Below are 27,947 nucleotides of genomic sequence, written 5' to 3'. Positions count from 1 at the left end.
AACAAGCCCCATAGTGAATTAAGTGAAATGTGCTTTAAACAAACAGAGAAGTAATGGCTGCTTTCTTCCAGGATATTCATGCCAGCAGAACTGGGAGCAACGATACCCAGCCCTATGAGGAGTGAATGGGGACCAACTTACATGAGACTGGAGTTAGGCAGATGGGGCGCGCAGAGGGAGGGAGGGAGGGAGGGAGGGAAAGGGGAGAGAGAGGGAGAAAGAGAGAGAGGGAGGAGGAATGGTTGAAGGAGGAACAGGAGGTGGGAGAGGGAGAGGGGGAAACAAACAGGGTTAATGTGAGTACTGTGTGTGTGTGGGCGGTGGGTAAATGTTGGGATTGACCAAACACACATCCCAGGGAATATACTGTACATCAGGATCAAGCTACACAACAATTGCAATTTCCACTAATAAAGAATATACAATATACTGTAGACAAAAATACATTTCAACAAGATTGAGAACTTGAATATGTATTAAATTGCCAATTTATTTTAAAGCATTTTGACAAAATAAGGTCCATATGATTTTTTCCTGGATCAAATTGATGCTTCTTCAGCAGAATCCTGACCATAACATAGACCATAGACAGCCATTCCCCACCCAATCAGGTTACTGAATAGTAATTCTAACGTTTCTAAGTACACCACCACAGATATCTAAGTTAATTATGAATAACATATTAACTATCCTCTTCAGTCAGCATGTGTACAAAGCCAGAGAGCATGGAGCTGTATGATGCTATAGTAAGGGAATATCTTAAAAAGTCCTGGAATAAATTCCTTACCAACTTTCAGCAGCTGTAACGGATTCTCCTAGGGAAACTGAATTTCAGTATTTGTGAGATGTGTTACTACAAACACATTGGTGAAGAAGATTTTTGGTAAGGAATTTATTCCAGGATATGACACTATTTCTGAAGATATTCCCTTCCTACTAGTACAGTCGTTCAGTAAAGTCATGCAGGAGCCCACAAATAGACCGTGAGACAGAGAATCCACAGCGGACCTTGATGCTGGAACAACATTATGTGCAGTCAGAGTAGACATACCCGAAAAGCCCACATCGGAAAAGCCACACAAGCTCAAAGTCCCAGCTCTCTGTGCCTGGCTCAGAATCACAAAGATTGCAGTAGCAGTCCCAGCAGGGAGAAGGGAAGGTGACGTAATCACAGCACATTGCAGAGAGCAACAGAAGCCTCAACAAAAATTACATATTTTTCAACTGAATAAGCACTCACCTGACAAGATTATTGGGATTTTTGGAAATAGGTCATTTTTGTTGAGTGACACTTATCGAAAGGGTTACTTTAAGGTCTGTTTGTGCTTAAGCAGGACAAAGTTGCTGTCTACGACTATTGTACCACTGTACTGTTGCTTTACAGGTGGTTGAATATTGGTGCTTCCATGGAATTAGTGTTTTATAGGGTTAATGTGTATGGGAATAGTTCAGTAGGCTTTGCATACCAGCTGCTGTGTGAAGTAAATGACTGCACAGCAAAATCTGGATGGTTAATGTGTGTGTGTGTGTGTGTGAGTGCGTGTGTGCGTGTGTGTGTGTGTGTGTGTGTGTGTGTGTGAAAGCGTTACCTGTTAAGTCATGCTCATGCAGCAGAAGCAGTAGCGAGAAGAGAACGGAGGACAAGCGAAGAGAAGAAGCAGGCGAACGCAGCATCCTACGTGTGTGCGCCTGAGTGTCTGTGTGTGCACACGCGTGTGTGTGTGTTCCCACCACTCACCTTTGTAGACGTTGAGTGTGATGGTGCGTACGGCGATGCGGACCATGCTTTCAGGGTGGTTGAAAAACTTAATGGCCTCGGTGTACAGGGCAAAGTCATTAGTGTGCTGTGTGTGGGAGACAGAGAGGGGGTTTGCCGGTGAGCACGGCATTGGCATGGCACAGCATGGCATGGCCACAAACGACCACAGAGAGAGATAGAGAGATGCTACCGCAGATAGACCCACTACATTAGTATCCTAGTATTTCATATAATAGTATCAAACATAATTATGCTAGTGACAATAATTATAGTCAGATATTATTAGGACTCAATGACAATAATCTAGTAAAAGCAGTATCATGCTCATCATGGGTATTATTCCACATTCTTTGCTGTTTCGAATAATTATGTATAGTAACAGGAGAATCATTGATCACGTGTCGTATTTTATCTACATTATGTAAGAAAATAGAGTGTTATTAATATGGAACAATATGACAGAAAATGTGTTTATTATTGTGCTGTATATCTACACAAAACATAGATGGTCTACAGCAGCTCATGTTATTAGTCAATAATGTGTAGTGACAACAGGGGCATAGTAGAATTTCCTTTCAACTTGTGGAAAATGTAATGGAAAATAAGTGTGTACTGTACACTGGAATGAGGAATAGAAGAGGTTACCTGAAAGCAGTTAGTTTAACATTTACATTTAATTAAGCATCAAATAAACCAGTGTATCTGATTTAATCTATCTGATACATTCCCAAAAGTTATGCTGTGTTTTTGTTTTGCTTTTATAGAGGTCTATCTGGTGAAAGAACAATCTTGATTGTTCTTTCTTGATTATTTATGGGTTATTCGTACTCTTGTCAGCAAAATCAGCAAGTATTGCTCACTCTGATTTTGACCGTACAAATACAACATGGTTGCCTTAACCATTAATGATATACTTTCAAACCTGGAGAGTAGAGCTACACAGTAAAATCCTGCACAGAAATTCTTTGAGTGTACTAATGGAACCAAATGGAACCATCTTGCAGTTACCTCTCTCTGTGAGTCCCTGTGCCCCTACCCAACTGTTCCTCATTCACCGAGACCTCAAGCCAATCACAGCTGAGGGTCAGAGTTTGAAAGTTCATCCAGAGGTCACGGCGAATGAAAATAATATGACCCTGATAACCCAAACCCAAGTCCAGAATTGACCTTCCTGAACATAGAATATGAGCTGTGTAGATCTGACAGGACCAGGATAAGCCAACGTCATTAGCTAACTAAACTAAGTAGTCAAAAATGTAATTGGCACGCCTGGATAGTCAAGCGGTCCTGGTACCTAGGCTGTTAACAGTGTGTTGTGGGTTTGACTCTTGATCCTGACACCCTTTGCTGCGTGTCATTCCCCATCTCTCTACCCATTTCCTCTCAGTCTACTGTTCAATATTATTAAAGGCAGAAAAAGCCTTAAAAAAAAGAAGAAAAAAAGGTAATTGGCCTCCTGCGCAGCCCCCAGGAGGGTTTTCCAGGCCTGTCCAGCTGGGAGGAGGCCGCCACGGGGCAGCCAGACAGAGGACCAGGTGGATGGATTATATGTCCTCCATGCTGTCCTGGGAATGCCTCTGGATCCCCCAGTCAAAGCTGGCTAATGTAGCCAAATAAAAGGGAAGTCTGGGATACCCTGCTGAAAATGCTATCTCAGCGACCAGCTAAGGTAGCACTTTCCAAGTGGTTCAAACTAAAAAGAATAGATGGATGGTGTCCTCCTCAGATTGACAAACATAGAATGTCACCGTACAACATTCCATCCATCCTTAGCTTTACAAGTGGTAACTCCAAGCAACTCAAAACCTCGACATGAATATTGCTTTTGGATCAACCTAAACAATCCTGTTGTTTACACCTGTCCAGGCCTATCAGATCTACACACCGGTATGGTTTTGGTTTCAGGGACAAGCAATTCTACCATGTACAGTACACCAATAACTTTCCCCCAAACACACAGGCCACTGCTGAAACAAACAAAAATAGGCTACTGAAGATGTTGGTGACTGTTAGTGTTGAGGGAGAGAGTTTGTAAGACATTCTATAGAGGAAGTAGCTGTTTGACACAGGAGGTCTCTAGCAAAGATGTTAAATATTAAAAGAACAGCCTTCTGTATTTCAAAAGAGCAACAATTATAAGAAAGCTAATTTTTATGTCATAAAACAGGTTAGTTCTCAGCTGTTCTTCAAAGGAGTGGAATCTCTATTTGCATAAAGTCAAAGGTCTCCATTAGTTAACTGTACAATTACAATGAAAACCAGCAGTAATATGGGTGCCCAGTGATGTCATAAATCCTCAAATGAGATGAATGTTCTTAACATGGTCAGCTGAGTGCAACAGTTGTTGTGCTCAGAAAACTCAACTCAATTATTTACACTCAGTAGGGAACACTGATCTCCCTACAGAGTGTAAATAATTAAGTTTGATAACCCTCTAACATTCTTTGCCTCTCTTCATCTATCCTTCTACTTACTCATTCCCCTGAATTAACTTTTCTGCTTCCAATGCTACACAGTACACACCGACTGTAGTCAATAAGTAAGTCTTCACTAAAAGCCACATTTTGGCAGGTTAACGGCCACCATTCCAGTGTCATGCTCTAAAAGGCCGTTTGGGGCTGTACAATAGTGCCGGTGGATGTGGACTGCTTGGATTATGGCAGTATTTGACAGTAGCTGTGTCTCTCTGCTTTTCCTTCTCCTTCTTCTTCCTAACTCAATCATTCTCTTTTCAAAGGAAGCAACGCTCCACACGTCACAGACTCTTCTCCCTTCTGGCTCCCAAACTGTGGAACGAACTTGCAATTGGAGTTAGAACTGCAGAGTCAGACTCACTAACAATCTTCCGCTGCAATCTGAAGACTGTAGCACTTGCCCTAGCCTTGACGACCTTGCAGGCTTATGCAAAGGCTAAAAAGGCTTACATAGCATATTAGGTATACAGATGGCAGGTTCATTTGTAGACCTGGCATCCAATAGTGCTTACAGATTATCGATTAGATTTATTGATATAATACCGTTTAGATAGATTGATGATAGGTTTACCTATGATCCTAGATGACTATTTCTTTGCATTTGATGCATTACCTCGTGTTTACCAAGCTAGCTCACTGGAAGTCGCTATGGATTAAGAGTGTCTGCTAAATGCCTAAAATTGTACATATAAAAAAAAAAAATAATAATTAAACCTAATTTACAAGCTCACAACAATTTTCATCATGGCAGGTGTTAAGGTTGTAGATTAGGTATTTTATTAATGTTGTACAACGAATTGCAATATGTAGGGCCTAAGTGGTTAACAGAAGTTTTGAGTGACATCACAAGTTCCTGTGATATAGTCTGTTTTAGCCCCAATTAGGGATGGGACGATACGCAATATTATCGTTTATTGTGATAAAAAACACTCACGATAATCGTATCGTGGAGATTTAATTTATAAATTCACCTTTTATTTGCAGAGCTGCATATCCGGTACCACTTAAACCCTCTATAATTGGTAAAAGGTACTTATAATATACGTACTTGATAGTCTTTTGCCAAAAGAAATGCCGATCTAGCTTGTAGATCAGCTATTCTTTGGCAAATGTTCCACCACAGGATAATGGATCGCGATAATATTGTAAATTGCGATTTCTTTGGTCACAATAATCGTGATATGACATTTTCATATTGTCCCATTCCTGGCCCCATTCCCTTCAGCCCTTCCTGGCCTCACCTCATTGTAGAAGAAGTGCACTGTGTGGTTGTTGAGTTTGAGTGACAGGGTCTTGAGGAAGGAGATGTAGTAGGCCATGATCTCCTCGTCTGAGAAGTCAAACTTATGGACAATGATGGAGTTAACGTGGTTGTTGGACAGGAGGTAATCTGAAGAGTAGAGAAGAGAACTTTCTTGTTTAGTTTTTTCTTGTTTTTTTTTGCAACTTAGTTTTTATTGTCAGGTTACATTCAGTATGTTAATCATTACACTTTGCAGTATTAATTGATGTAAACATGAGAAAACAGCTTCCAATAAATTCAAAATAATAATAGAACTTTCCTGTTTTGTCCATCATCAGAAAGATTTAGTTGTGCCTTCTGCACGATTGCTTTTCAACTGCAGATGTTGTTAATGAATAGGATACGCTTTGCTATTCATAGAAAAAGAGGAATATTTCAAGAGTTGAAATGGAGATTTGTTCACAAGTAGCACTTTAGTTTGAGTGAGTCTCAAGCATTCCATGAAAAAGAAAATACTGAGATTTTTCAAAGGACTTCACTCACTGACTAATGATCATTTCAGTGACCAGGCGATATATATACACTGTCATAAATATATTTAAACTACTCAACTGTTGATGAAGAAATCACATTGAAACGCAAGCTGGTTGTGGCAAATTTGATAAGAAATGTTGACCAACTCAACTGGAATGAGCGAGGGAGGAAGTTAGGTTGTGCAGGGGAGATAAGGAAAGGGAGGAGGGAGATACATTTCAGATCATGACAATTAAAGGCCATTCATGTACATACTGTACAGCAGGGGTGCCCACACTTTTTTGACCTGAGAGCTACTTTTAACATGACCAGCTCGACATGATCTACCCACCAAAGACATTAGGGGGTTTTGGTATATGAAACTAGCATTACGTATAAGACATTAACTGAGTGGGCTTTGGTATAACGGCACTAGCGTTACGTATAAGACAACGCAATTGTAATGAGAAATAGTGGAGGGAAGACTTCATCCCATTCTGTATGGAAGTGATTTGTAATGCTACTGACTCTTGAAAACAAAGCATTGCATTGTGGGAGTTTGACTACTTCAGAAGCTGACAGGCCCTTCTTGATGTCAATCAATCAAACCACCTTAATTCAAGTGATAGGTGCCAAAAAGAGGGGAGACAGTGTCTTATTTGGCAACTCCAAATGTGCACACTGAAGCCAATAGGACAATTTACCAGATCGGGGACTTAACAGGTGTTCATTTCGGACATATCTGAAGAATCACACTGATTATTCCAGTGGTTAGGTATTCAAAAATCTGAGTTGTGGACATTTGCGCCCCCCCCCCCCCCCCCCCCACCCCCACACACACTTACAGAGGGAGGTCTCATGGCTGATATTCTCAAACAGAATGTTGAGGGTCTGGAGGAGCTGAACACAGACGTAACGACCAGACTTCTGGCGCAGGATGTTCAAAAAGAAAGCGAACATGTTCTTCTCTAGGAAGAAGCTAAAACACAGACAGTATATGCACGCGCACAGTCACACACACACACACACACACACACACACACACACACACACACACACACACACACACACACACACACACACACACACACACACACACACACACACACACACACACACACACACACACACACACACACACACGATGGAGAAGAATAGAAGAGACATGAGTTAACATTGTCCACGGATTTAATAATATTTGCATAATATTCTCTTTAACAATGTAGCATAAAAAGATTTCCACTATTCACTGGAAGTGATAGGTGATTAAACACACAAACTGCGAGGCGTGCTCTGCCTTGACCACTTAGACTGCAACAAACTTCAAGCTGTAATTTATTTGTTTTTTATTTTTTCATTATTATAGATTGTTCTGCAACTGTTTGGGGGATTGAGGGAGGGGGGTGGGTGGGATAGGGAAAGGAGTTACTTTAGGATTGTTGTTGTTTGTACCTACATAATATGTGAACTGTAACTGTATACTCGCCCCCTGGGCTCTATGTTAAAATCGAATAAAAAGATTTGAAAAGAAAGATTAGCGTAGGAGCGTTGGATTGATTTTTATTTTTTTCATGTATTCAGACTCAGAGAACGAGGAAGATCTCCAGGCTGGACTTGAACATGCGAACTAAGTCGCCATTAACAAACAAATAAAACAATGAGACAGCATGGTGTCATCGGAAAGCTGTGACTGTAAATGGCAGTTTCAATTCCCAGACACAGATTGGTGAAATTGATCGGAGGAAACCACTTTTCAATTGCCCACGGTGGACATGAGCCTGAGTCACGCAACTGAATCTGCTTAGCCACTTTTAAATAGCAGATCGATACGCTCAAAACATGTTCCAATGCAATACGTTGTGAGCTTGTAGCTCAGCTATTTTGTCATACGACAAAGTAATAAGTGGGCTATATAGGGCTTAAGTCCAGTGTCCCGATGCAATTGTATGAATTACGGTGTCCAGGTGCCCCGGTTTGTTCAGGATTCAGGATTGTCATGCTGAATCCCAACAAATATTTGCAAAACACTACCACAGGTTTCAAGCTTCACTACCAAATTGGCTTGGTTATCACCAGAATTAAAAACAACTCTAATAAAGACAATATTATACTTGTTTTCAGAACTTACATACCAGTAGTCATGCATCACGTTATCACCAATATAGATGCCTGAAAGGTGCAGTCACTAGGTGTATAAGGCACCAAATTAATGTACAGTATGTGACATGTACAGTATACAATGTATGCAAGCACATACATACGTGCACTGCACTTCATTTAGCCAGTAGTAGATCTTACTCAAACACAGAGCTGTCATTCTGGTCCCCCCAGATGAGGATCTCTGTGATGGAACGAATGGTCTCCACCAGCAGGTTCCTGTTGTGCTCCGTCACCGTGGTGTTCTTGGTCAGTACATGGTACATATACCTGGTTGCAAGACAAATTAGAGGGAAAACAAACAAAGGTACATTTCTGTGGTGACTAATGCACAGTAGAATCCTCAGTGCTCATTTATTGATTGATTGATTGATTATAGAAAATAAAAGAAATAAAAGAAATACAAATATTTACTGTGGAAAAGGGGAGGTACGAATGGGCTTAGTCTATTTAGGTTTCGACAAGTAAATGTATTTATTATTATTATTATTTATTTATTTTTCAGACCGAAACAAGGTTTCGGTCTGACTTTTCAGACCGATTTTGAAGGATGTTAGGGATTTACAGTCCTTTAGGGCTTGCGGTAGGTATAGATGTGCCGACTGATCGGGGAGTGATCGCAATCGGCCGATAATGCCTCTATCGGCTTTGATCGGTATCGGCTTTGCCGATCTACAAGCTAGATCAGCTATTTTCACAAAATGTATCTGTGGGACTGAATGTAACCTCAGCTTCAACTCCTACAAGTTAAATTGGAAAATATACAATGTCAATGTTTTGTAATAAGAATCATTAAATATATAAATGCTGCCTCAGTTACACAATAAATAGAATAATTTGTGGATATGACACTGTGATCTGGAATATCGGTATCGGAAGATACTGATTCCAGTTGATCGGTGATCGGTATCGGGCCCAAAAATTGCAATCGGAGCAGTAGGGCGTTCCACATGTTAGTAGTACAGCAGGAGAACGAATTTGAACCTTTTTTAAAGGTCAAATCTGGGTTAACGTGATTTGTGGAGCTTCCTCTGGTGTTGTAATTGTGGACATCCTTGACATTTGAGGAAGTATTTTGTCAGGTACATGGTTATCTTGGTACTTGTTGTACACCAGGCCCATTGCAAGATGCTCCATTGCTACTGTATCCATGTGTACAGTAGCAATTGAGGATGTTACCGTGTTGTAGGTTATGAGGAACCCCATCCAACAAACCCCATGCATGACCCAACAATGTTACATAAGGTTGCTGTCATATTAGTTAATGTGTCATGAAGTCATCTTCATCACACTGTGCCAATGGTGACAAAAATCTAAAGTCACACACAACATGCCACATATAGCTTTGCTAGTAGACTAGAATGACTGATATTCCATACGTCTACTACTTGTATGGCAATGTATGTAGGTATATATCACTGAGCCATGATTCTATATTCTAAGGATATAGTGTTACTGCTTAAGTGTTTATTACACGCCCCTGTGCTGTAACACCTGCTGCAACAAGACAACCCAATAACGTTATTTAACTACGAGGACAATAACTAGTCCACATAAAACAAAAACAAAGATAAAGATGGATTAATAGTATACACAAAGCAAGATGGGTCAAAAACAACACCATGTTATCTAACGTTTTGGCAGGAACAACCCAACATCATCAACATTATGGCTAACGGTAGCTTAGCTAAACCGTGATGGCTGTGTATAATTTGTGTTCCCTACTTCAAATGATCCAAAGAATGGATGTTCTTGCTTCTGCCCTGTCCTCCGACCCAGCTCCGTGACCGGCCGAACATGGCTGCTGTTGGTTGGACAGCGATCGACGCGTCTTCTGTGTCGGCTTGTTGCTTGTTGTTATGTTGCTGCTGTTAATATTCTGTTGTTGTTGGCTCCATTAGCTCCCAGCCTCCCACTGCTGCTGCTGCTGCTGCCCGACCTCCCCTACACAGAACGTCAGCTAGTTAGCAAACAGAAGCTAATGACAAAGATAGTGTGGACACATGCAAGAAACGGATATATTGTTTTACCAGCAGATGGCAACCGAGAGCACGAGTTTAAATGAAGAGAAAACACTGGTGTTACTGTTTTCTTGTAACTATTAAAGCTCATTTCTAGTGAAACTATTGTGGTTGTGGATGTGAAGTGAAATTGTAGCTCTCACCACCACTAAGTATGTGTAGCCTACTAACTTATGATAGTCCAGTTGTAAAATATTTAAAATGAACCCCGTCCCCGTGGGAGAACAGAACTGTCAGGGCAATGTGACTCGAGGGTGCGTTCGGAAACCCGCACCGGGTGTGTGCTCAGTGTAGTGAGTGTAGTGGGCGTGGCGTTGGAGAGTGCGTTCAGTGTGGCTTATTTACGAACGACCAGTTAAGAGTCAGCTGTGTGCTTTTTCACTCTGAACTCTGAAGGTAAACTTCCTTAAAAGCAGCAGTTGCTAACGTAACGTTGATATTGAAAGGAGATGTAATTCATAATATTGGCATACCTGCTGTTAGTTTACATGTTGATGCGTGTGAAACTATCAAGCCCAAACGACCAATAAAGCTGTAAATGCTGCATTTGCGGTCATTTCCTCCATTGTTCACAGCTGAGAAGCGCTCGAGACACGGCGATAAAAACCAACCAATCAAAACACCACACTGACGCACCACACCGCCTAACCCCATCTTCTGAGTAGGGTTGGTGAGTGCGTGCACTCAACACACCAGTGCGCCGCGCACTGGATTTCCGAACGACAACGCACCAAGTGCACCGAATAAACGAACGACAACATGGCACACCAGTGCGTTGAGTGCGCATTTCCGAACGCGCCCGGTGTGGTGTCAACTGAAGGGTGGTCGCGGTGGCCTATCTTTCCTGCATCCAACATCTCTGGTGTTCATTGGGCCATGGTGAGAGAGGTTTGGGACTTGTAGGCCTAGCGCCGAATAAAAACAAAAACTACAACTCTACTCTAACCTCATCGTCCGACGGTGACGATTAACGTTTGCGACATGTTCTTAGGGGAGGGACCATATACTCTATGGGAGGGACCCAGAGTCATTGACGTCCATGTCGGAATGGAGAGAGCCTCCCGACGTCCAGACTGACCAATCATAATACATGGTGCAGGTGACCAGCCAACCAGACGGCGAGGCTTTGATGATGAGACATTTCGTTGTCAGACTGTTTTGATGCTGAAACCATTAGCAGCATAATAACACAAGAAGAGACCATAAATAACACCAACGGCTTGCTCTTTCTGATTATACCTCGTAATTTCACACAACTCGTCAACTGTGGATGTCTGTATACGGACAATGAAACAGGTCTGGTTGTTGAAGTCATCCTAGTGGGTTTTTTTTAGCCGCTGCTTGCTGCTACTGTTTTTAGCCCCATGTTGCAGATTGATCCGCAACCTTAACAATGTCAAGAATACATGGAGCCATCCGCAGCACGACATTCTGAGATACCCCGCTATATTTATAGCAATGAACGAGACGCGTCGGGGTGTACCCGGATCTGCTGTCGTCGTCTCCGTGTTGTGCACCACACAGATGAGCTGAGATTTCCAACGCTGGAAAGTTAGAACTTGTTGGAACTGCGGCTCAATCACTGCTGCAGTCAACACACGGGCCGACATGGACGCCTCCTCGGGCCCGTGAACCCTGCAGTGACACCCCAAACACAGGCTGTCTGTTTTTCTATGACACACTCCGTTTATGCTCGGCTAGATTCGGTGGAATCGCTCTTCGACGAACTCCCATATATGTTTTATCTGGGCTTGTTTTTTGTGAACGTCCTCATCCTCTACTATGCCTTTCTGATGGAGTACATCGTCCTGAACGTGGGTATAGTGTTTCTGCCTGAGGACATGGACCAGGCGCTGGTGGATCTAGGGGTGCTGTCCGACCCGGCCTCTGTCCCCTACGACACGGACACGGAACTGGATGCCTTTGAGGGCTACTTGGAGTGATGGAGGAGACAGAGGAGGTGGCGGCGATGATGAGAATGCAGAGGCCTGAAGTGACCTCCTCCAGTGTAATAATGATGAGTCAAAAGACAAATCAGATGCTGTTGCTGCCTTTTGACCGCACAGACCCATGTGTGACAAAGTAAGCCATCAACTCTGGGACAACAACAAATACATAATGATGTTGCCATGCCCATTAAGGATTATATGGTTAAACTATCTAATAGGGATACTTTGCCATATAAGACAAGCTGAATTCAACAACTATGCATGTATGTGAAAATCCCACCTTTCCTCAAAGAAACTGGGTTGCTTTTCTTTTCACAGCATGGCCATGTAAAAGAACAAGCACAACCAGCTCTCGGTTTGCCCTTCCCTGACAGAACAGTGGCTTTAGTTGTATAGATGAATAGAGAAACTAGTAAGACACCCGAGGGTGGAATGCGACCTCAGGGTGACATGCAACCTAAAGGGCGAGGTCGCGCCAATTCTTGACAATCTGGCCAACCACAGCGTTTCTCTGACGATTCTAGTTGTTGTCATTCTGGGGGGAGTTTGTTCATGTTTTTGTGAGGGTATCAACCCTAGGAGACACGGGGAGAACACGCAAACTCCACACAGAAAGGCCCTATCGCTCACACCCTAGGTTTGGTTGGCGATAGGGCCTTTCTGTGTGGAGTTTGCCTAAACATGGAGATGTGGTACAGAAGGACTCATATATGGGCATAAAAAGCATAGACAGAAAGGTAGACGCCTCCTTCGGCTAGGGGGCGTATGCATTGAGCAACTAAGGGAATCTTCGTCGCTTCCGTGTTCATTGCTTCCGCGTGCGTCACACATACGGAAGTCGGTAAGCCAATCAGAGGCAGGTAGGGGCTGGTCTTTACGTATGCAGCCTATAAGAACAGCTGAGCAGTGCAACATCGGAACTGGCTCTGTTGAATTGAATTGTGGTCCTTGGATAAGTCACGGAAAAGACATGCTGTGATTGGTAGTCACTTTGACTGACAGCGTTCCCTTAGTTTTTTCAGGAAGTCCGGACTAGAGCTTTTGCACATCGCTCCAATTAACTGCAGAGGCGAACGAGGCATCTAGCTCTTTATATCTGTGATAAAAAGTATGTCATGTGACATCACTTCCTGTACAGACAGTCAGACAGACAGCCATTGACTCCGACCTAACAATGGCTACTGTCTATGACGGTAGTCCCATATGACATGATGTACTAGACTATCTCCATATATAGTGTTCTCCACATCTCCATGTTTAGGCCAAACAGATTCGCTCCATTTCTCCATGTATAGGTCCAAATGCCCAACGTTGAGCTTGACAACGAAACGTTTTTAACACAGACGCCCCCATATTTACATATATATTATATAAAAAGTATGTCATGTGACATCACTTCCTGTACAAACAGTCAGACAGACAGCCATTGACTCCGGCCTAACAATGGCTACTTTCTATGACGGTAGTCCCATATGACATGATGGACTGGACTATCTCCATATATAGTTCATGTTTTTGTGAGGGTATCAACCCTAGGAGACACGGGGAGAACATGCAAACTCCACACAGAAAGGCCCCATCGCTCACACCCTAGGTTGGGTTGGCGATAGGGCCTTTCTGTGTGGAGTTTGCCTAAACATGGAGATGTGGTACAGAAGGACTCATATATGGGCATAAAAAGTATGTCATGTGACATCACTTCCTGTACAGACAGTCAGACAGACAGCCATAGAGAAACGAAGCCGTCATTTGTGCGTAATGACGCCCTCTAGGGGGTTCATGCTGGTATTGTTTTGTATTCAAATCGCCATTGGGAAATTTGCGATTGCCGCATATAAGGACTGTGTTAAAAAAACTAGACCAGGTCAACCTGGTTGTGCCAGACCCCCTGTCTGTCATCATCATTTATGACATCATGCCTTTTGTAGGCATGTCATCATCATGTCATCATCATATATACCCTTTATATAGAAAACCCGGACAGACATTTGCTTATGTAGGCCTACCCATTTCATGGGTCTGGCAATTAACACACCATGTGTGCGTTTCTGTCAGCGGGGGGGTTCTGCATAGTTTATGATATTCATTCATATCTGATATAGCCTGTTGTCAGAGAAAATGTAATCAACGCTGTCCTAAATGTTGGAAACTACAGAGAGACACTCGTGTCTGGGACAGACTGTCGCTGAGAGCATGTCCGCGCACATGGTGTGTTTATATTTTTAACACAGTTCTTATATGCGGTGATCGCAAATTCCTCAATGGCGATTTGAATACAAAACAATACCAGCATGAACCCCGTAGAGGGCGACATTTCACGCCATTTCACGGAAGTGACATCACACTTCGCTGCTGAATTGACTCCGACCTAACAATAGCTACTGTCTATGACGGTAGTTCCATATGACATATTGGACTAGACTATCTCCATATATAGTGTTATCCACATCTCCATGTTAGGACTCATATATGGGCATAAAAAGTATGTCATGTGACATCACTTCCTGTACAGACAGTCAGCCATTGACTCCGGATTAACAATGGCTACTGTCTATGACGGTAGTCCCATTATGACATATTGGACTAGACTATCTCCATATATAGTGTTATCCACATCTCCATGTTTAGACAGCCAATGACTCCGGCCTAACAATGGCTACTTTCTATGACGGTAGTCCCATATGACATGATGGACTGGACTATCTCCATATATAGTGTTATCCACATTTCGTGTAGCCGCCCTGTACAGGAGGTGATGTCACAACTCGCTGACATCACACTGACATCACAGAGGATACGGACGGTCACGAGGATACGGAAGGAAGGAAGGACACTCAAGCGACACTGTTCTTCAGAGTATATGCGACCTTCGGTCGCAACGACCTTCGGTCGCAATAAAGAAAATAAAAAACGTAATCTGCCACAAATACCACTATTCATGAAGTCAAGTGAAACTGCAATAATGTGTTTTGTTTGTCCATGATGATCGACCCTAATCCTAATGACTTTTGCCATGTTTCCACACAGGTTGTCTCGCCTCAAAAGCAGGTCCCCAAAGACAGTTAAGCACCGATGGCCATAAGGACAGCCTATTCTCTGGTTTGAAGGTTGTTTACCCTGCATAAGCTGTCAGTCAATTTGTTGCCAATCTAATAGCAATAGAGATGGGTTTAGCATAGACACTGAATGGTGGCTACAGAGAGAACGCTGCATCTCACCAGAGATTTGGGGTGTTCCACATTAGCCACTTTGCAGGCAGTTGTAGTCAGTGGCTGCCCGTTACTTTGTCCACCAAACGTATACAGAGTTCTGATTGTTAAATACCAGTAATACTTTTTTATGTGAAATACCACTGTGATGGATGGCAGGTGGCAGCAAATGTGAGCGATTTGACACATGAAATTCTTGGTCACACAGTACATACAGTATATATGTCTGCATCAGGGATAGAGATAGCCCCAGGAGCATTGCTGGGCACTCTGAGTCTGGACCCAATGAGAAGAACAGACTGGACAAATGATGAAATGAAGACAGCGCCCGGTTAATCTTTACTTTAATGCTCTGCTCTACCATGGCGCTCCCATGAGCAATTTAAGTCCTTGCAATGATTGCTGTGGCGTTGAATTCACTGCAGAAACTAATTAAGAAAATATCGTCATTTCTTAAATGCCTTCTGCCCACCCAACACCATTTGATTCTCTCAATCATGTGTACACATTGTTTTACTGAAAAGCGTTAACAAAATGAGTTACAACTGCATCAGCATGTCATGAAAGTGGAAAGATACTGTAATGTTAAAACAGGCACTTCTTATGTAGCCCCAAATATTTGACATATTCCTAATCCTTACAGATGTGTGTAAGCCAAAGGCTCCCATGATTTTGGTTGGGAGCTTTATATATTCTTTGAGGATTTCTTTGGTGGAATGTTGTGTTAATTACTTTCACTTTTTTTTTTTTTTTTATCTCAATCTATATAAGAAGATATGTTATTGGCAACAACAGGATACTTAAGTGGTTGTTATATGCTAAATGACGTATAGAATTGTGCCTACTTGTTTTAAGGTGGCCAGCTCCAGGCAATGAGTGGTCCAGTACTGCCAGCCAGGTATTAATTATTACCTTGACTGTTGTTACATCTGGCATTATAATTGGTCCATTGAGTAAACTTGAAATTCAACAGACATTTGCAGGCCTCTCCCAACTGGTGTTATGTTCCTGGGTTCTGAAGCCCCAGAAAAATACTCATGTACTTAGGGCTGTCACAATTATTACATAATCGTCTAATCGTGATTATTTGACATAATCGCGATTATTTTTCATAATCGTCATAATCGAGAGTCAAAAATAGTGGAAATAGCAGATCTACAAGCTCACAACGCGTCGCATCACGACGTGTTGTGAGCTTGTAGATCGGCTATTTCCATTATCAATGTTCTTTTTTAAGTAGTAAGTTGTCAAATATGTCAGTAATGTATTTGTATATTTAGGTTATGTGTCATATCTACCACATGCAACTTCAAAGCCTAAAAGCCAAACAGAAATGTAATTATCAACGACAAATACACAATTAAATCGTTAATCGCCAATTATTTGAGTGACAATTAATCGTCATGTAAAATGTAATATCGTGACAGCCCTACATGTACTGTAAATGTGGAGTGAACTTATCTTTTATTTGCCACTTGCCAGACACATTAAACGAACTACAAAGGAAATGTATCTACAAAAGTACAATATGAACAAATCATGCTACAAAGAAAAAAAAGAAGAGAAAAAAAACATTTTTTTTTTTAAATGTGTTGTTGAAATTAAACACAAGCATTTACTGGACTTTAAAGTCCAATGCTTTTCAAAATATTTGTATAAGCATGGTTCATGTTTCGGTCTGGAGTATCTTAACCTTTGCTGAATGCAGTTCCTCCACAAACATGGTTGTGTTTTTTTCTGACTCAGCCTTCAGTCAAAAAACATTTGTTGCTCAGCTCAAAATTATACTCGGTATACCCCCCCCCCCCCCCCAACTGAACATGGTTTATGTAACTTGGATATGATAATCTCGTACTGTACATGTATTGACTCTCAGACACGCATAGATAAAAGGGTTAATTAATAATAAACTATTTTAAAAAGGGAATGTAAAAAGGATTGTAAACTAAATAAATCATTAACAGTGTAAATATTTGCCATAGGTGGATCAAGTTTTAGGTAGAACTGTTCCATATGTGATGTAAAAGGCAGTATTTTTTCAAGTTGGTTGATACACACTGGGTCATGCCAAGATTACACTCCTGGACAATCCTTGTTTTGTAAGAAAACTGCTGAGGACCTGCTGTTTGTTGGTTTGTGAAAGACTATGCCTTGATGCTGTTTCCTGCAAATCGCTTGATTTTATCGGTGGCGGAGGTTTCTGACACAAGCTGTAACATCCTTTGTGATCTAGAGATGAACATGTGGGAGATCGAGATGGTCTGTGGACTGTTATATCTTTGTGGTCAGGGTGGGAAATTACATCCAGCCAAAGCACTGCGGCTGTGTGTCTGCCCGTGTACTTTAGGTCACTGGTTCCCAAACACTGGGTCGGGACTGATTTGTGGGTCGAGGACACATGTTTGTGGATCTAGTTTTTATTATTTCAAAACATTTTCAAAAAACATTCCCCATAAAGCTAATATTTTGAGTACTTTCATTAATAACTAAATAAAATACAAATCTAAGAAATTCCACAAATTAGAAAACAAATGTTTAAGAAGTAGTGAAAATAGTCCCGGGCAAAAGTCTAATTTCTCTTTTGGGTCTTGACTCTTGAGCTAAAAAGTTTAGGAAGCACTGCTATAGATGATGTCCTTTTGCACACCTTTCTCTGGACAGGTGCGTAGCAGATTCCATTAATAGAGAGTAGTCCTGCACACTTCACATACAATTGTATTAATGCAACCAAACTTCATCAGACATTGGTGCTGATGAGATGCCTGATGACGATTGGTTGACCGAAAGGTTTCATTAACCACTTTCAGCCTGGCATCCCTATTGTGGAGATGTCACTATAGTTGAAACCCTACATGCCCAAAATAACCCTATAATAATAATTATTATTACACGTATATTGTTTTTTTTTTATGTTGACATATTTCTCATACAACAAAGTATAAGTGGTTAATATATTTGTAATTGAAGACAGGGTGCAGGACTATTCTCTTTAAAAGGTCGGCCTGTATTGCTCTTATTGGCTACTTTAGCAGGTAAATTGTTGTCACCTTATTGTTTTGTTTTATAAAAGTCATACTTGACTGGTTGATAATGCAAATTGGCTGATGATGTCCTATTTTACATGTTAAACTGTGGCTTGGCTGGGGATGAAATTGTCAATCTTCCACCCTGATCACTGTCGTGGACATAAGGCCTGGTCCCAGCTGGAGCACCTCCACTGCAACTTTCCTTGCCTCGTGGAAATGCACACGTTATAATAAGCTAAGAAAGTTGTATTTTCTGAAGTGTACTGTATTAAACGAGTGAATGCAAGCATACTGGACTCATTTGTCTTTATTCTCATTACCTGTTAGTAATTTTGAAATATATTTGAAAGCATATTTGAAAATGTATGTAGGTATCAGCTTGGATAACTTTAAACATGGTTTGTTCTGTAATTCGTTTTGTCCACAAGAGAGCGCTAGTAGCCTCCTTGTCTGAAAGCTTACCCATTACAAAACTGCAACTCACAATCATCTGTAATGGCAGATAGGAGTTATCAGTAACAGAACAATATCCATAGACCTTCAAAAATCACAGCCTGTCACTTTTAAGGTTAACATATGTTTTCTTTTTACTGGGTGGGCACTATTGAAATTGTTTAACATTTTACTTCAAATACAAATGATTGAGGGACTCATTTGTATTCCAAATAAAAATCATACAAAGTGATTTAAAATACAAAAAGATCAGCCAGAATAGAACAATACAAGGTTAATCAAAAGAGGTAGTTGGAAGCCTATTTATGTCATCAACAGGGGAAGTGAATAAGGGTGAAAATAAGGTAGTCAGAGCACAGGGTGTGTAAACAAACTACTGTAATTTGTAGCTTGCATTTAAAATTGTACTTTTTCAACTTCATTCCAAGAGTTGTCAACCTTATAAAAGCCTAATGTACCCTACCTTGACAACAGCAATCTTATAACCTGCACAATAATGCAGCCCACTGTTAATGCTTCAATGCACTGCAGCTTTTACAGAACAGAAACCAGTGGGGAAGGAACTAAAGTTTTATCTTCACCCAAACAAACCTCCAAAATAATGACATATGCTGATATGCTGATACCTTCACAAATAAATAAAAGCTGAACATTTGTTTTCAACTGGTGAATGGGGGGTTTCCAATCAAAGAAGTGAGACAAGGACAGTATATTAAGCAGATGTGGGAGTTTGTCCAATGTTTTATTAATTCTTCAAGTACAAAAGGATTTTGAAATGCGAAGTGACATACAATCTTGCAGTTCCAAAAAAGGCTTACACAGAAGAATAACACAACATTTGTTTTGTTCTGTAGTTTTGTTCTGAAGTATAGGGCGCAATAGGTAATTTAATCAAATATTTGATTAAAAAAAATGATTTTAATGAAATAATCTGATCTACAAGCTCACAATGCATGCAGAGAAAGCTTGTAGATAGACTATTGACGCTTAACGCTAGTGTACAACAGTATAAAATAAGTGTTTAATTAGACTAATCAATGTAATAAATTAAAACAAATCTATTAGAATGTTTCTGCATTGATTCAGTACTATATAAAATGTATTAAAATGTAGTTGTAGCCCACAGTCCTATACATGTAAAGTTACTAATTGCAGAACAAATCAAGCTAAAAGTGGAGCAGGTATACAGTCACCCCAAAAATAGTGCACATCAATATATTAAAGCCCAATTCATACTACACTGGACAACCCCTCACATAACAAAATAGCCTATCTACAAGCTTTTAGATCTGATATTTTTTGTTCAGTGCATTACAAATACAATGTATTATTATCTTATGACGGAATATAAATTAAGCATAGGCGTGCAAACATGAGGGATAGTGCAAACATTTGATCCTTTTACTGAGGGACACCACACTTACTGCAATCTGGCTAGCCATCGTCAAGGAAAAGTTCAGTCGCTCTTTTAACTGGAGCTCAGTTATATCTCGAGCTCAGTTAGGCTGTTCTTGAGAGACTACACTTACTGTAACACATAGCATTGAATGGTGTGGAAAACACCATTATCATAATGACTGTGCATACAGTGGAACTGATATAATTAGCAATTTCTCTCTCTCTCTCTCTCTCTCTCTCTCTCTCTCTCTCTCTCTCTCTCTCTCTCTCTCTCTCTCCCTCCCCCTCCCCCCATCTGGTCAGTGTAGATACAGATAACTCAAATACAGAAAATGAAATACATACGGTACAGTACCTCTTCTCCAGCTCTGGGCATGAGGAAGTGACTGAGGCAAATAGAATACTCATTTCTCATGTTATGCCAGTGATTAGTAGTGTGTACGTAACTTAATCATGAGCCAGGGTCTAGAGACCTAAGCTAGCAGCACAGTGGAACATGGAAGGCTTTAGGATGTCCGACTAGTGCCCAACGATTCTGTGGTCCTGCTGTTGAAGGTGTTCAAATACTCCATAAGGAATACACTGGTTCCACATCCTGAGAGGAGAGGAGAGGAGAGGGATTAAGAGGCATGGATTTGACTCTACAGCAGGGGTTCCCAAACTTTTTTGTCTCAGGGCACCCCATAAATATTTGTTTTAATCCGAGGCACCCTTACATTATAATTTTCACTCCCAGCACCTTATATTTATAGCATATCGTCGTTGTCGGGTGGAAACCTTGTATGTCCAAAACCGTTCGTTTTGTATTTATCATATATAAAATGTACTAAACTAGTGAAAACAGCCGATCTACAAGCACACAACGCCTCGCATCGCGAGGCGTTGTGTGCTTAGTGTGCTTAGAAACAGCCGTGCTGTAGATCGGCTGTTTTCACTAGCTTTGTGCGACAGAGGTTTCTGCCTGACATTGACGATATTTTAGTGATTATGTTGCGAGGAAAACGTTGAGATAATAGCCATTTTGGTTAGAACTGACTGAAAATAACTTTGTACTTCAAGTTTATTAATGAATAAATGAATAAAAACATATTATGAAATTATCTCGCGTGCCTTTGAAAACCCCTACTCTACAGCACTGTTTCCCAAACACTGGGTCGGGGTCTCAGACAGATTTGTAGGTCCCTTAATTCTTTGTTTCCAAAATGTTGTTTTTAATGATTATTATTTCTAAATAAAAACATTCCCCCCCCAAAAAAGCTAAGATTTTCATGAATAAAAAAAAATGCAATGATGAGTAAAAAAGTCAAAGAAATTCTATAAAGTAGAAAACAAATGTTTAAGAAGTACGCACGCACGCACGCACGCACGCACACACACACACACACACACACACACACACACACACACACACACACACACACAGGGTGGTCTCACCTCAGGCTCTTCATCCATGGACAGTGTTTCAGGCTGCTTCCCAGGCTCTGTGCTCCCACATCTGTAAACTTGTTGTATTTCAAACTGTGGAATGCAGGCAAACCAGGCCAGTCAGTTTCATTCTATTGCAATGAACCATGTTCCTATGGAATCCAGCAGGGTGGCAGAATGACCAAGTGCAGTGGCATTAAATGGCATGCCATTCAGCAGTGGTGGAAAAAGTACTCACATTTTTTACTTAAGTTGAAGTATCGATACTGCAATATAGAAATACTCTGTTACCTATGAGAGTGGAATCCGTGTTCCACCAATGCATTTCAATGATAAGGGAGCATTTTTTTGCAGAAATCCTCTGCTGGCATGAAACCGCTTCACTCTCATTGAAATGCATTGGCGGAACGCGGATTCCACTCTCATAGGTATTTTGGTGTGAGAGCACCCTTAGGGTGCCCTCAAACCAAAACACCTATGAGAGTGGAATCCGCGTTCTGCCAATGCATTTCAATGATAAGGGAGCGTTTTTTGCAGAAATCCTCTGCTGGCATGAAACCGCTTCACTCTCATTGAAATGCATTGGCGGAAAGCGGATTCCACTCTCATAGGTATTTTCGTCTGAGGGCACCCTTACAAGTAAATGTCCAGAATTCAAAATGTACTCGAGTAAAAGTACAAAAGTATTGGCATCAAAATGTACCTAAAGTAGCAAAAGTAAAAGTACTCATTTTACAGAATGGTCCCATTTCAAGTTTTTCAAATGTATGAAAATCTTTTGAAAATAGCAGATCTACAAGCTCACAATGCGTCGCATCACGACAGGACACATTGTGATCTTGTAGATCGGCTATTCAAATGGCTGAAATGTATATGTTACAGTATGTTTGGGTAACTCAGTACGTTCATTGTAAGAGCGCTTGTTTTGTCGTTCACCACACACCAATCACCACCAGATGGCGACGACAGCCATTCACTAGTGAAGGCGCTGACGTCACTCGTTTGCGACTCTCTTTCTTTATTTACTAGCCTAGCTCGGCAGTGTTTAGCCATTAGCTTAGCCATTAGCTTAGCCATTAGCTTACTATGAGCGTTTATCGTGGGCTTGCCCAGGCCTTACGGCCTGGGCATAAATATAACGATTGCATTCACCACGGCTTCGTAACTCGCGCGGCCGGCCCTGGCCCGCTCTTCGCGGCCACTCGCGCCTGCGGCGCTCGGGGGCGAAGAGCAGGACCAAGGTCCGCTGGCCTTCGCGCCGCTTGCAATGTCGTGGACAATCGAGCGGCTCCGCCTGGAGGACGTTGTTGTGGCGACCGCTTGTTCCGCCCCATGCCGCACCACGAGTGCTCCGTTTCTCGACCGTACTGTTTCTCTAACAAACCGTGACATATATAAGGCTGAAGTGGTTAAAATATGTTTTGTAATAATAATCAAAATCTACAAAGTAACTAAAGTAACTATTAACAAAAGTTTTCAAATAAATTTAGTGGAGTAAAAGTACAATATTTGGATCCGAGATGTAGTGGAGAAGAAGTAAAGTAATTGGAAATTGAAAATACTCAAGTAAAGTAGGCCTACAAATCAAAATTGTAAGTAAGTACAGTACTTAGGTAACTTAATTACTTTCCTCCACTGCCATTCAGGTTTCCAAAACATATTTTGGGCATGTTATAACAGGAACAATTGGCAAAAATAGGCAAACATTCAGCAAAAATAGCCAATCTTCAAGTTCACAACATCTGTCCATATGACAAAAGCAACTAAATGACACATTTTTTAAAATCCTTGCCATGTATTTTTGAATAAACTATTTTCTACTTTGGACTGGACAGAGCTGCCTTGGATCCTTTCTAAGTTCCCCACTTCATTACACTTTTTAGATACGTCTACAACGGAATGGAACTAGACTTGTTGTCCTAAATTACTATACCCTCTCAAAAGAGCACCTGTTTACAGTTCTCTTTACCACTCACGGACCCACACAGCGCTTATCTTTTATCTAAATGACTAATGGTGACTGAAATGCTAATTGTTGTTAGTCAAAGCTAGACAACAGCAATAATGAGTCAAATATGTTTTTAAAAGGGGAATAAAGGTAAACGTCTAGCAGCTGCATACTAACAGTTTGAACAAACTGCAGATAACTTAGTGCTTTCCTATTTACTAGTGCAGTAAATAAAGAGTTATGGTAGTTGAGACAGAATGAAATAAAGCCATGAAAAGCTTTCTCTAGGCCAGGGACAGATAAATGATTGATTTTAGAGTTGTTTGTATATAATGTTAGTCTTACTCCACGTCAGAGAGGGAGGTCAGCTGAGGAAGGACGGCTGCCAGACTCTCTGCACCTCCATCGCTGATCACATTACTGTAAAGACTGAAACACACACACACACACACACACACACACACACACACACACACACACACACACACACACACACACACACACACACACACACACACACACACACACACACACACACGCATACAAACACGCACAAGAGAATGAAGCCGAATGTACACTGAAATCAGTGAACTGAAAAAAAAAAGAAGTCTGTGTGTATGTTCACATACATGAGCCACGCAAGCACACACACACACACACACACACACACACACACACACACACACACACACACACACACGCACGCACACGCACACACACACACACGCACACGCACGCACACACGCAGTATAGCAAAAATCAGGCCTGTTTGTGTGTACACACTGTGTACAGTACAGTATATACCTGAGAGAGTGCAGCGAGGACAGGGTCTTCAGGGCATGTGCCAGTTTCTCCATCCCTTCATCTCCTATACTGTTCTGAGACAGACTGGAAACGGACATGGGAAGAGAGAGGATGATTTCACCACCTCTGATTATTGTATTTCATTTTAAAAATTGAATGCTAACCACAGAATACTAAGTTTAAACTTTAACAGTTGAGAGACATTAACCGGTAATACGTATGTAAGGCTAATGTCAGGCTAATGGATATGGTTGGACACAATTTGTTAAGTTTTATATTGAGTCTGAGTCCTCAATATGAGAATGAACACAGGAAGTGGTGGGATCATTGAAAATGTTTGACATTTCTCATTTAATAATACAGTAGGATCGGGGCTACTACAGTTTGCAAACCACTGTTATTTACTACTTTTTTTGCCACTGTCCAAGTAAAACAAGGTTGCTGTTTGCTGACTTGCCTTCCAATTCCACATGACAACAGATACAATCTCTATTTTGATATAAACCTGAGCAAATAAAACCAAACCTAGGTGCCCCGGACCACTACGCCAGGCCAAAATGTATAAAAATCTTTTGAAAATAGCAGATCTTCAAGGTCATTGTGAGCTTGTAGATCTGCGATTTTCAGTGTGCAACCATCATACTGTATGACAAAGTATAAAAATACTTTCACTTCCCCATATGACTACGTAGGTCCGCACCTGTGTCCAACTGTCCATTGTACTGCTCATCAAATATGCACACATTTATTTCCTGTTTACTGCATTGTCACGGCCCTGCATCAATATATTCACTCCATATTCATTGTTGATAGACTGTGGGTAGACCGTGCACTGCACATATTAACTCATTGTTGACTGTACATCTCGAGTTACCATTGTGGTAAACTTTCCCTCCAGGCCAGTGTGGCCTCTCAAAGTTGTCAATTAGCCTACTTTGAGAGGGGTCTTGACGCTATTGATTACTTTTGACTCTGCAAACAACAGTGAAAAATCACACCCGTGTGAACTGAGCGGTGGTCGTGGAGGCTGTGCAACAGCACTACTGGGTGGGTGCAGCGGGGTTAGTGTGCTTTACAATGCTGTAGTTTCTTCACACACTCTAATTTATTTGACCCTAAAACATTCAGTTTGTTAATAATAATAATAATACTTGACCACACATGCTGACCCACCCTTCTCCCCTGTGTGTGTGTGTGTGTGTGTGTGTGTGTGTGTGTGTGTGTGTGTGTGAGAACAACAGCGCCCCTCCCTTAACATGTGTGGTCAGAAAAGGTACTGCAGGCTTGAGGCTACATACACGGACGGACGGACGGACGGCCGGACGGACGGACGCATACACACACGGCCACGTATAGGAGACGGTGTGACCACCGCTCAAAAACGAACCATTGTAATGAAGGAAATGAACTGATCAGATGGAGAGAAAGAAAAGCCGCTAGCCTCTACATTTAATGCCACAGCTGGTGAGAGCGCTTCACATAGCGTGACATCAGTGAGCTGCAGGCATCTGAGGCTCCAACTGCTGCTTCGGGGACCCTTGTTTTTAATTACTTTTAATTACAAGCCATTTATAATGTCTAGCTAGCGTGTAGACTAGAGCAAACAGCATGAATAACCATGGTAAAGACACAGAGAGCTTAGCTTGTGGGACTCACTTGAGAATCTCCAGAGCAGATAGGGACGCCAGAGTGACAGCCAATCGCTCCACTCCCCTGTCTCCTAGTTTATTGTTCTCCAGGCTGCAGGAGGACGGAGAGCAGGTTAGAGAGAGATTTTTGGGGTGTTTGGCCTTTATTTATAGTTTTCAGTAGAGACAGACAGGAGACAAGGAGAGAGAGAGAGATGGAGAGAGACATGCAACAAAGATCGTCGGGAATGGGATTCGAACCCGCAATGCGCTTTCAGGCTACATTGGAGCCTAGGTGCCCAGACCACTACGCCAGGCCAAAATGTATAAAAATCTTTTGAAAATAGCAGATCTTCAAGGTCACTGTGAGCTTGTAGATCGGCTATTTTCAAACAGCTTCTGTCACACACCCTGACAGAAGCTGTGCAGTATAAGGTTATTTACAAAGTTACAGAGAAGTATGAAAAGTGTGTATACTGACTCTAGGTGCTGCAGGCTGTTCAGGCCTGGGAGGAGTTGACAAAGCGTAGGCAGAGCTAGGGGACCATTCTCTGGACCAAGCCTGTAAAAGACACACATCACGCACAACATTAATCATCAGTAACATCAAAATTATGATTAAAAACCCCTTGTCAAGATCTTATTAAAAAAATATATAAATATAGTTTCATGACCTCTTAACCTGAACCCATTCCTGTAATTGTGGGCTCGCTGAAAGCGAGCACACGTATGTTATCTTCATTATTTATCTATCAGTCAAGTTCTCCTCAAAATGACGTAATCTATCAGTCAAGTTCTTCTCAAAATGACGTAAGACACTGCCTTTGTACCTTTGGACAGTACAAAGGCAGGGCCCTTAGCCAATGATGTGCAGCCAAAGGGTAGATATTTGTGCCCATACATGGTGTTACATGCAAGCCCACACTGTTTCGTAGGAACAGTATAAAAAGCATCTTGGACCTTGGATCTTAATACAGTATTTTTCATTTAATTATTTCATTCTATTTTGGTATTATGGCTATGTGTACAGTATGTACATCTTTTGAGATCCCTCACTGAAAACCTACTTGGAAAGATTGTGATTTTTCCCTTCACTAGTATCAAAACCGACATCGACATCATAGTCATCATCCTCATCCTCATCTTTATCAGTTGAAGCAGTAAAACCATCGTTATCACTCCCATCATCATCATCATCATCATCATCATCATCATCATCATCTTCATCATCATAATCAGTGCTGCTACATTACTCACACCAGCTCCAGCTTGTGCAGCTCTCTGACCGCTGGCACACCCTCTGCCAGAATGATCTCTGATTGGCTGGAACTAGGAGAGAAGACAATACTCAGTGCACAGTCAACGCATCGGGAGTTTTGTATAACGCGAGTACTGTATGTAGTTGTAGAGACAGACATAGAGAAAGAGAGAGAGAGACAGAAAGAGAGAAATGTGTATTTTATTCTATTACATTTGTATTACTTATTCGTTCATCCTACTCCTCCCAACCAACACTCTACGCTCGGAGTACATGCAGTGACCTCTCCACCCGGCTTCCATCCCCCGAACATGGGTCAATTGTGTTCTGACGTGGAAATCCTTACTTAATTTATGGATTCCAGTCTAAATCTCTAGTGGAATGGAAACTCTCAAGGAACAGTAACCGTGACTCAGCTACGATATTAAATGATAATAGAAAGATTTATTTACAGTGCTGTAACAGTCACAACAAACATATACGTTCTACATCAGCAAAGCGCACAGACAGATTGCCTCGCTCTCCCTGACTGTTGGCTAAAGAAACACCATAAAACATTTGATATCCTCTACTAAGCTGTGTGAATCGTAAAATAAAGGCCCACTTTTTTGCTGGCAGCTGTGTGACCTTCAACCTGTAGCTACTCCCTGTATTCTTACCTTATTGATTACAACTGGTGTTT

The 27,947-nt window shown here is 41.4% G+C and overlaps 3 protein-coding genes across 3 annotated transcripts in view; 1 reads left to right on the top strand and 2 right to left on the bottom strand.

Moving 5' to 3' along the window:
- The window catches only part of clec16a (C-type lectin domain containing 16A), a 71,564-nt gene extending 61,514 nt beyond the window's left edge, over nucleotides 1-10,050 (bottom strand). The window contains exons 1-5 of the mRNA XM_080724689.1: nucleotides 9,872-10,050; nucleotides 8,288-8,416; nucleotides 6,835-6,968; nucleotides 5,475-5,623; nucleotides 1,712-1,844 (exon numbers count right to left, since the gene is read on the bottom strand). Of these exons, the coding sequence (XP_080580815.1) occupies nucleotides 1,712-1,844; nucleotides 5,475-5,623; nucleotides 6,835-6,968; nucleotides 8,288-8,416; nucleotides 9,872-9,945 (619 nt within the window). The 5' untranslated portion in view covers nucleotides 9,946-10,050. The remainder of the gene's footprint in view (nucleotides 1-1,711; nucleotides 1,845-5,474; nucleotides 5,624-6,834; nucleotides 6,969-8,287; nucleotides 8,417-9,871) is intronic.
- Nucleotides 10,051-11,337: 1,287 nt separating this feature from the next.
- Nucleotides 11,338-16,330, top strand: dexi (Dexi homolog (mouse)). Its single transcript, XM_080723936.1, has 2 exons — nucleotides 11,338-12,249; nucleotides 15,144-16,330. The coding sequence occupies exon 1, from the start codon at nucleotides 11,841-11,843 to the stop codon at nucleotides 12,108-12,110; it is 270 nt and encodes an 89-aa protein (XP_080580062.1). The 5' UTR covers nucleotides 11,338-11,840; the 3' UTR covers nucleotides 12,111-12,249; nucleotides 15,144-16,330.
- A 3,276-nt stretch (nucleotides 16,331-19,606) lies between these two features.
- Nucleotides 19,607-27,947, bottom strand: part of ciita (class II, major histocompatibility complex, transactivator) — a 42,632-nt gene continuing 34,291 nt past the window's right edge. Inside the window, exons 17-23 of the mRNA XM_080723203.1 lie at nucleotides 27,265-27,399; nucleotides 26,489-26,569; nucleotides 26,036-26,119; nucleotides 24,380-24,463; nucleotides 23,921-24,004; nucleotides 21,637-21,720; nucleotides 19,607-20,797 (exon numbers count right to left, since the gene is read on the bottom strand). Of these exons, the coding sequence (XP_080579329.1) occupies nucleotides 20,722-20,797; nucleotides 21,637-21,720; nucleotides 23,921-24,004; nucleotides 24,380-24,463; nucleotides 26,036-26,119; nucleotides 26,489-26,569; nucleotides 27,265-27,399 (628 nt within the window). The 3' untranslated portion in view covers nucleotides 19,607-20,721. The remainder of the gene's footprint in view (nucleotides 20,798-21,636; nucleotides 21,721-23,920; nucleotides 24,005-24,379; nucleotides 24,464-26,035; nucleotides 26,120-26,488; nucleotides 26,570-27,264; nucleotides 27,400-27,947) is intronic.

The sequence above is a fragment of the Nannobrachium achirus genome (assembly GCF_963921795.1).
Source record: "Nannobrachium achirus genome assembly, chromosome: 4".
In the NCBI taxonomy this organism is placed as follows: domain Eukaryota; kingdom Metazoa; phylum Chordata; class Actinopteri; order Myctophiformes; family Myctophidae; genus Nannobrachium; species Nannobrachium achirus.
This window is presented reverse-complemented; position numbering and strand designations above follow the sequence as displayed.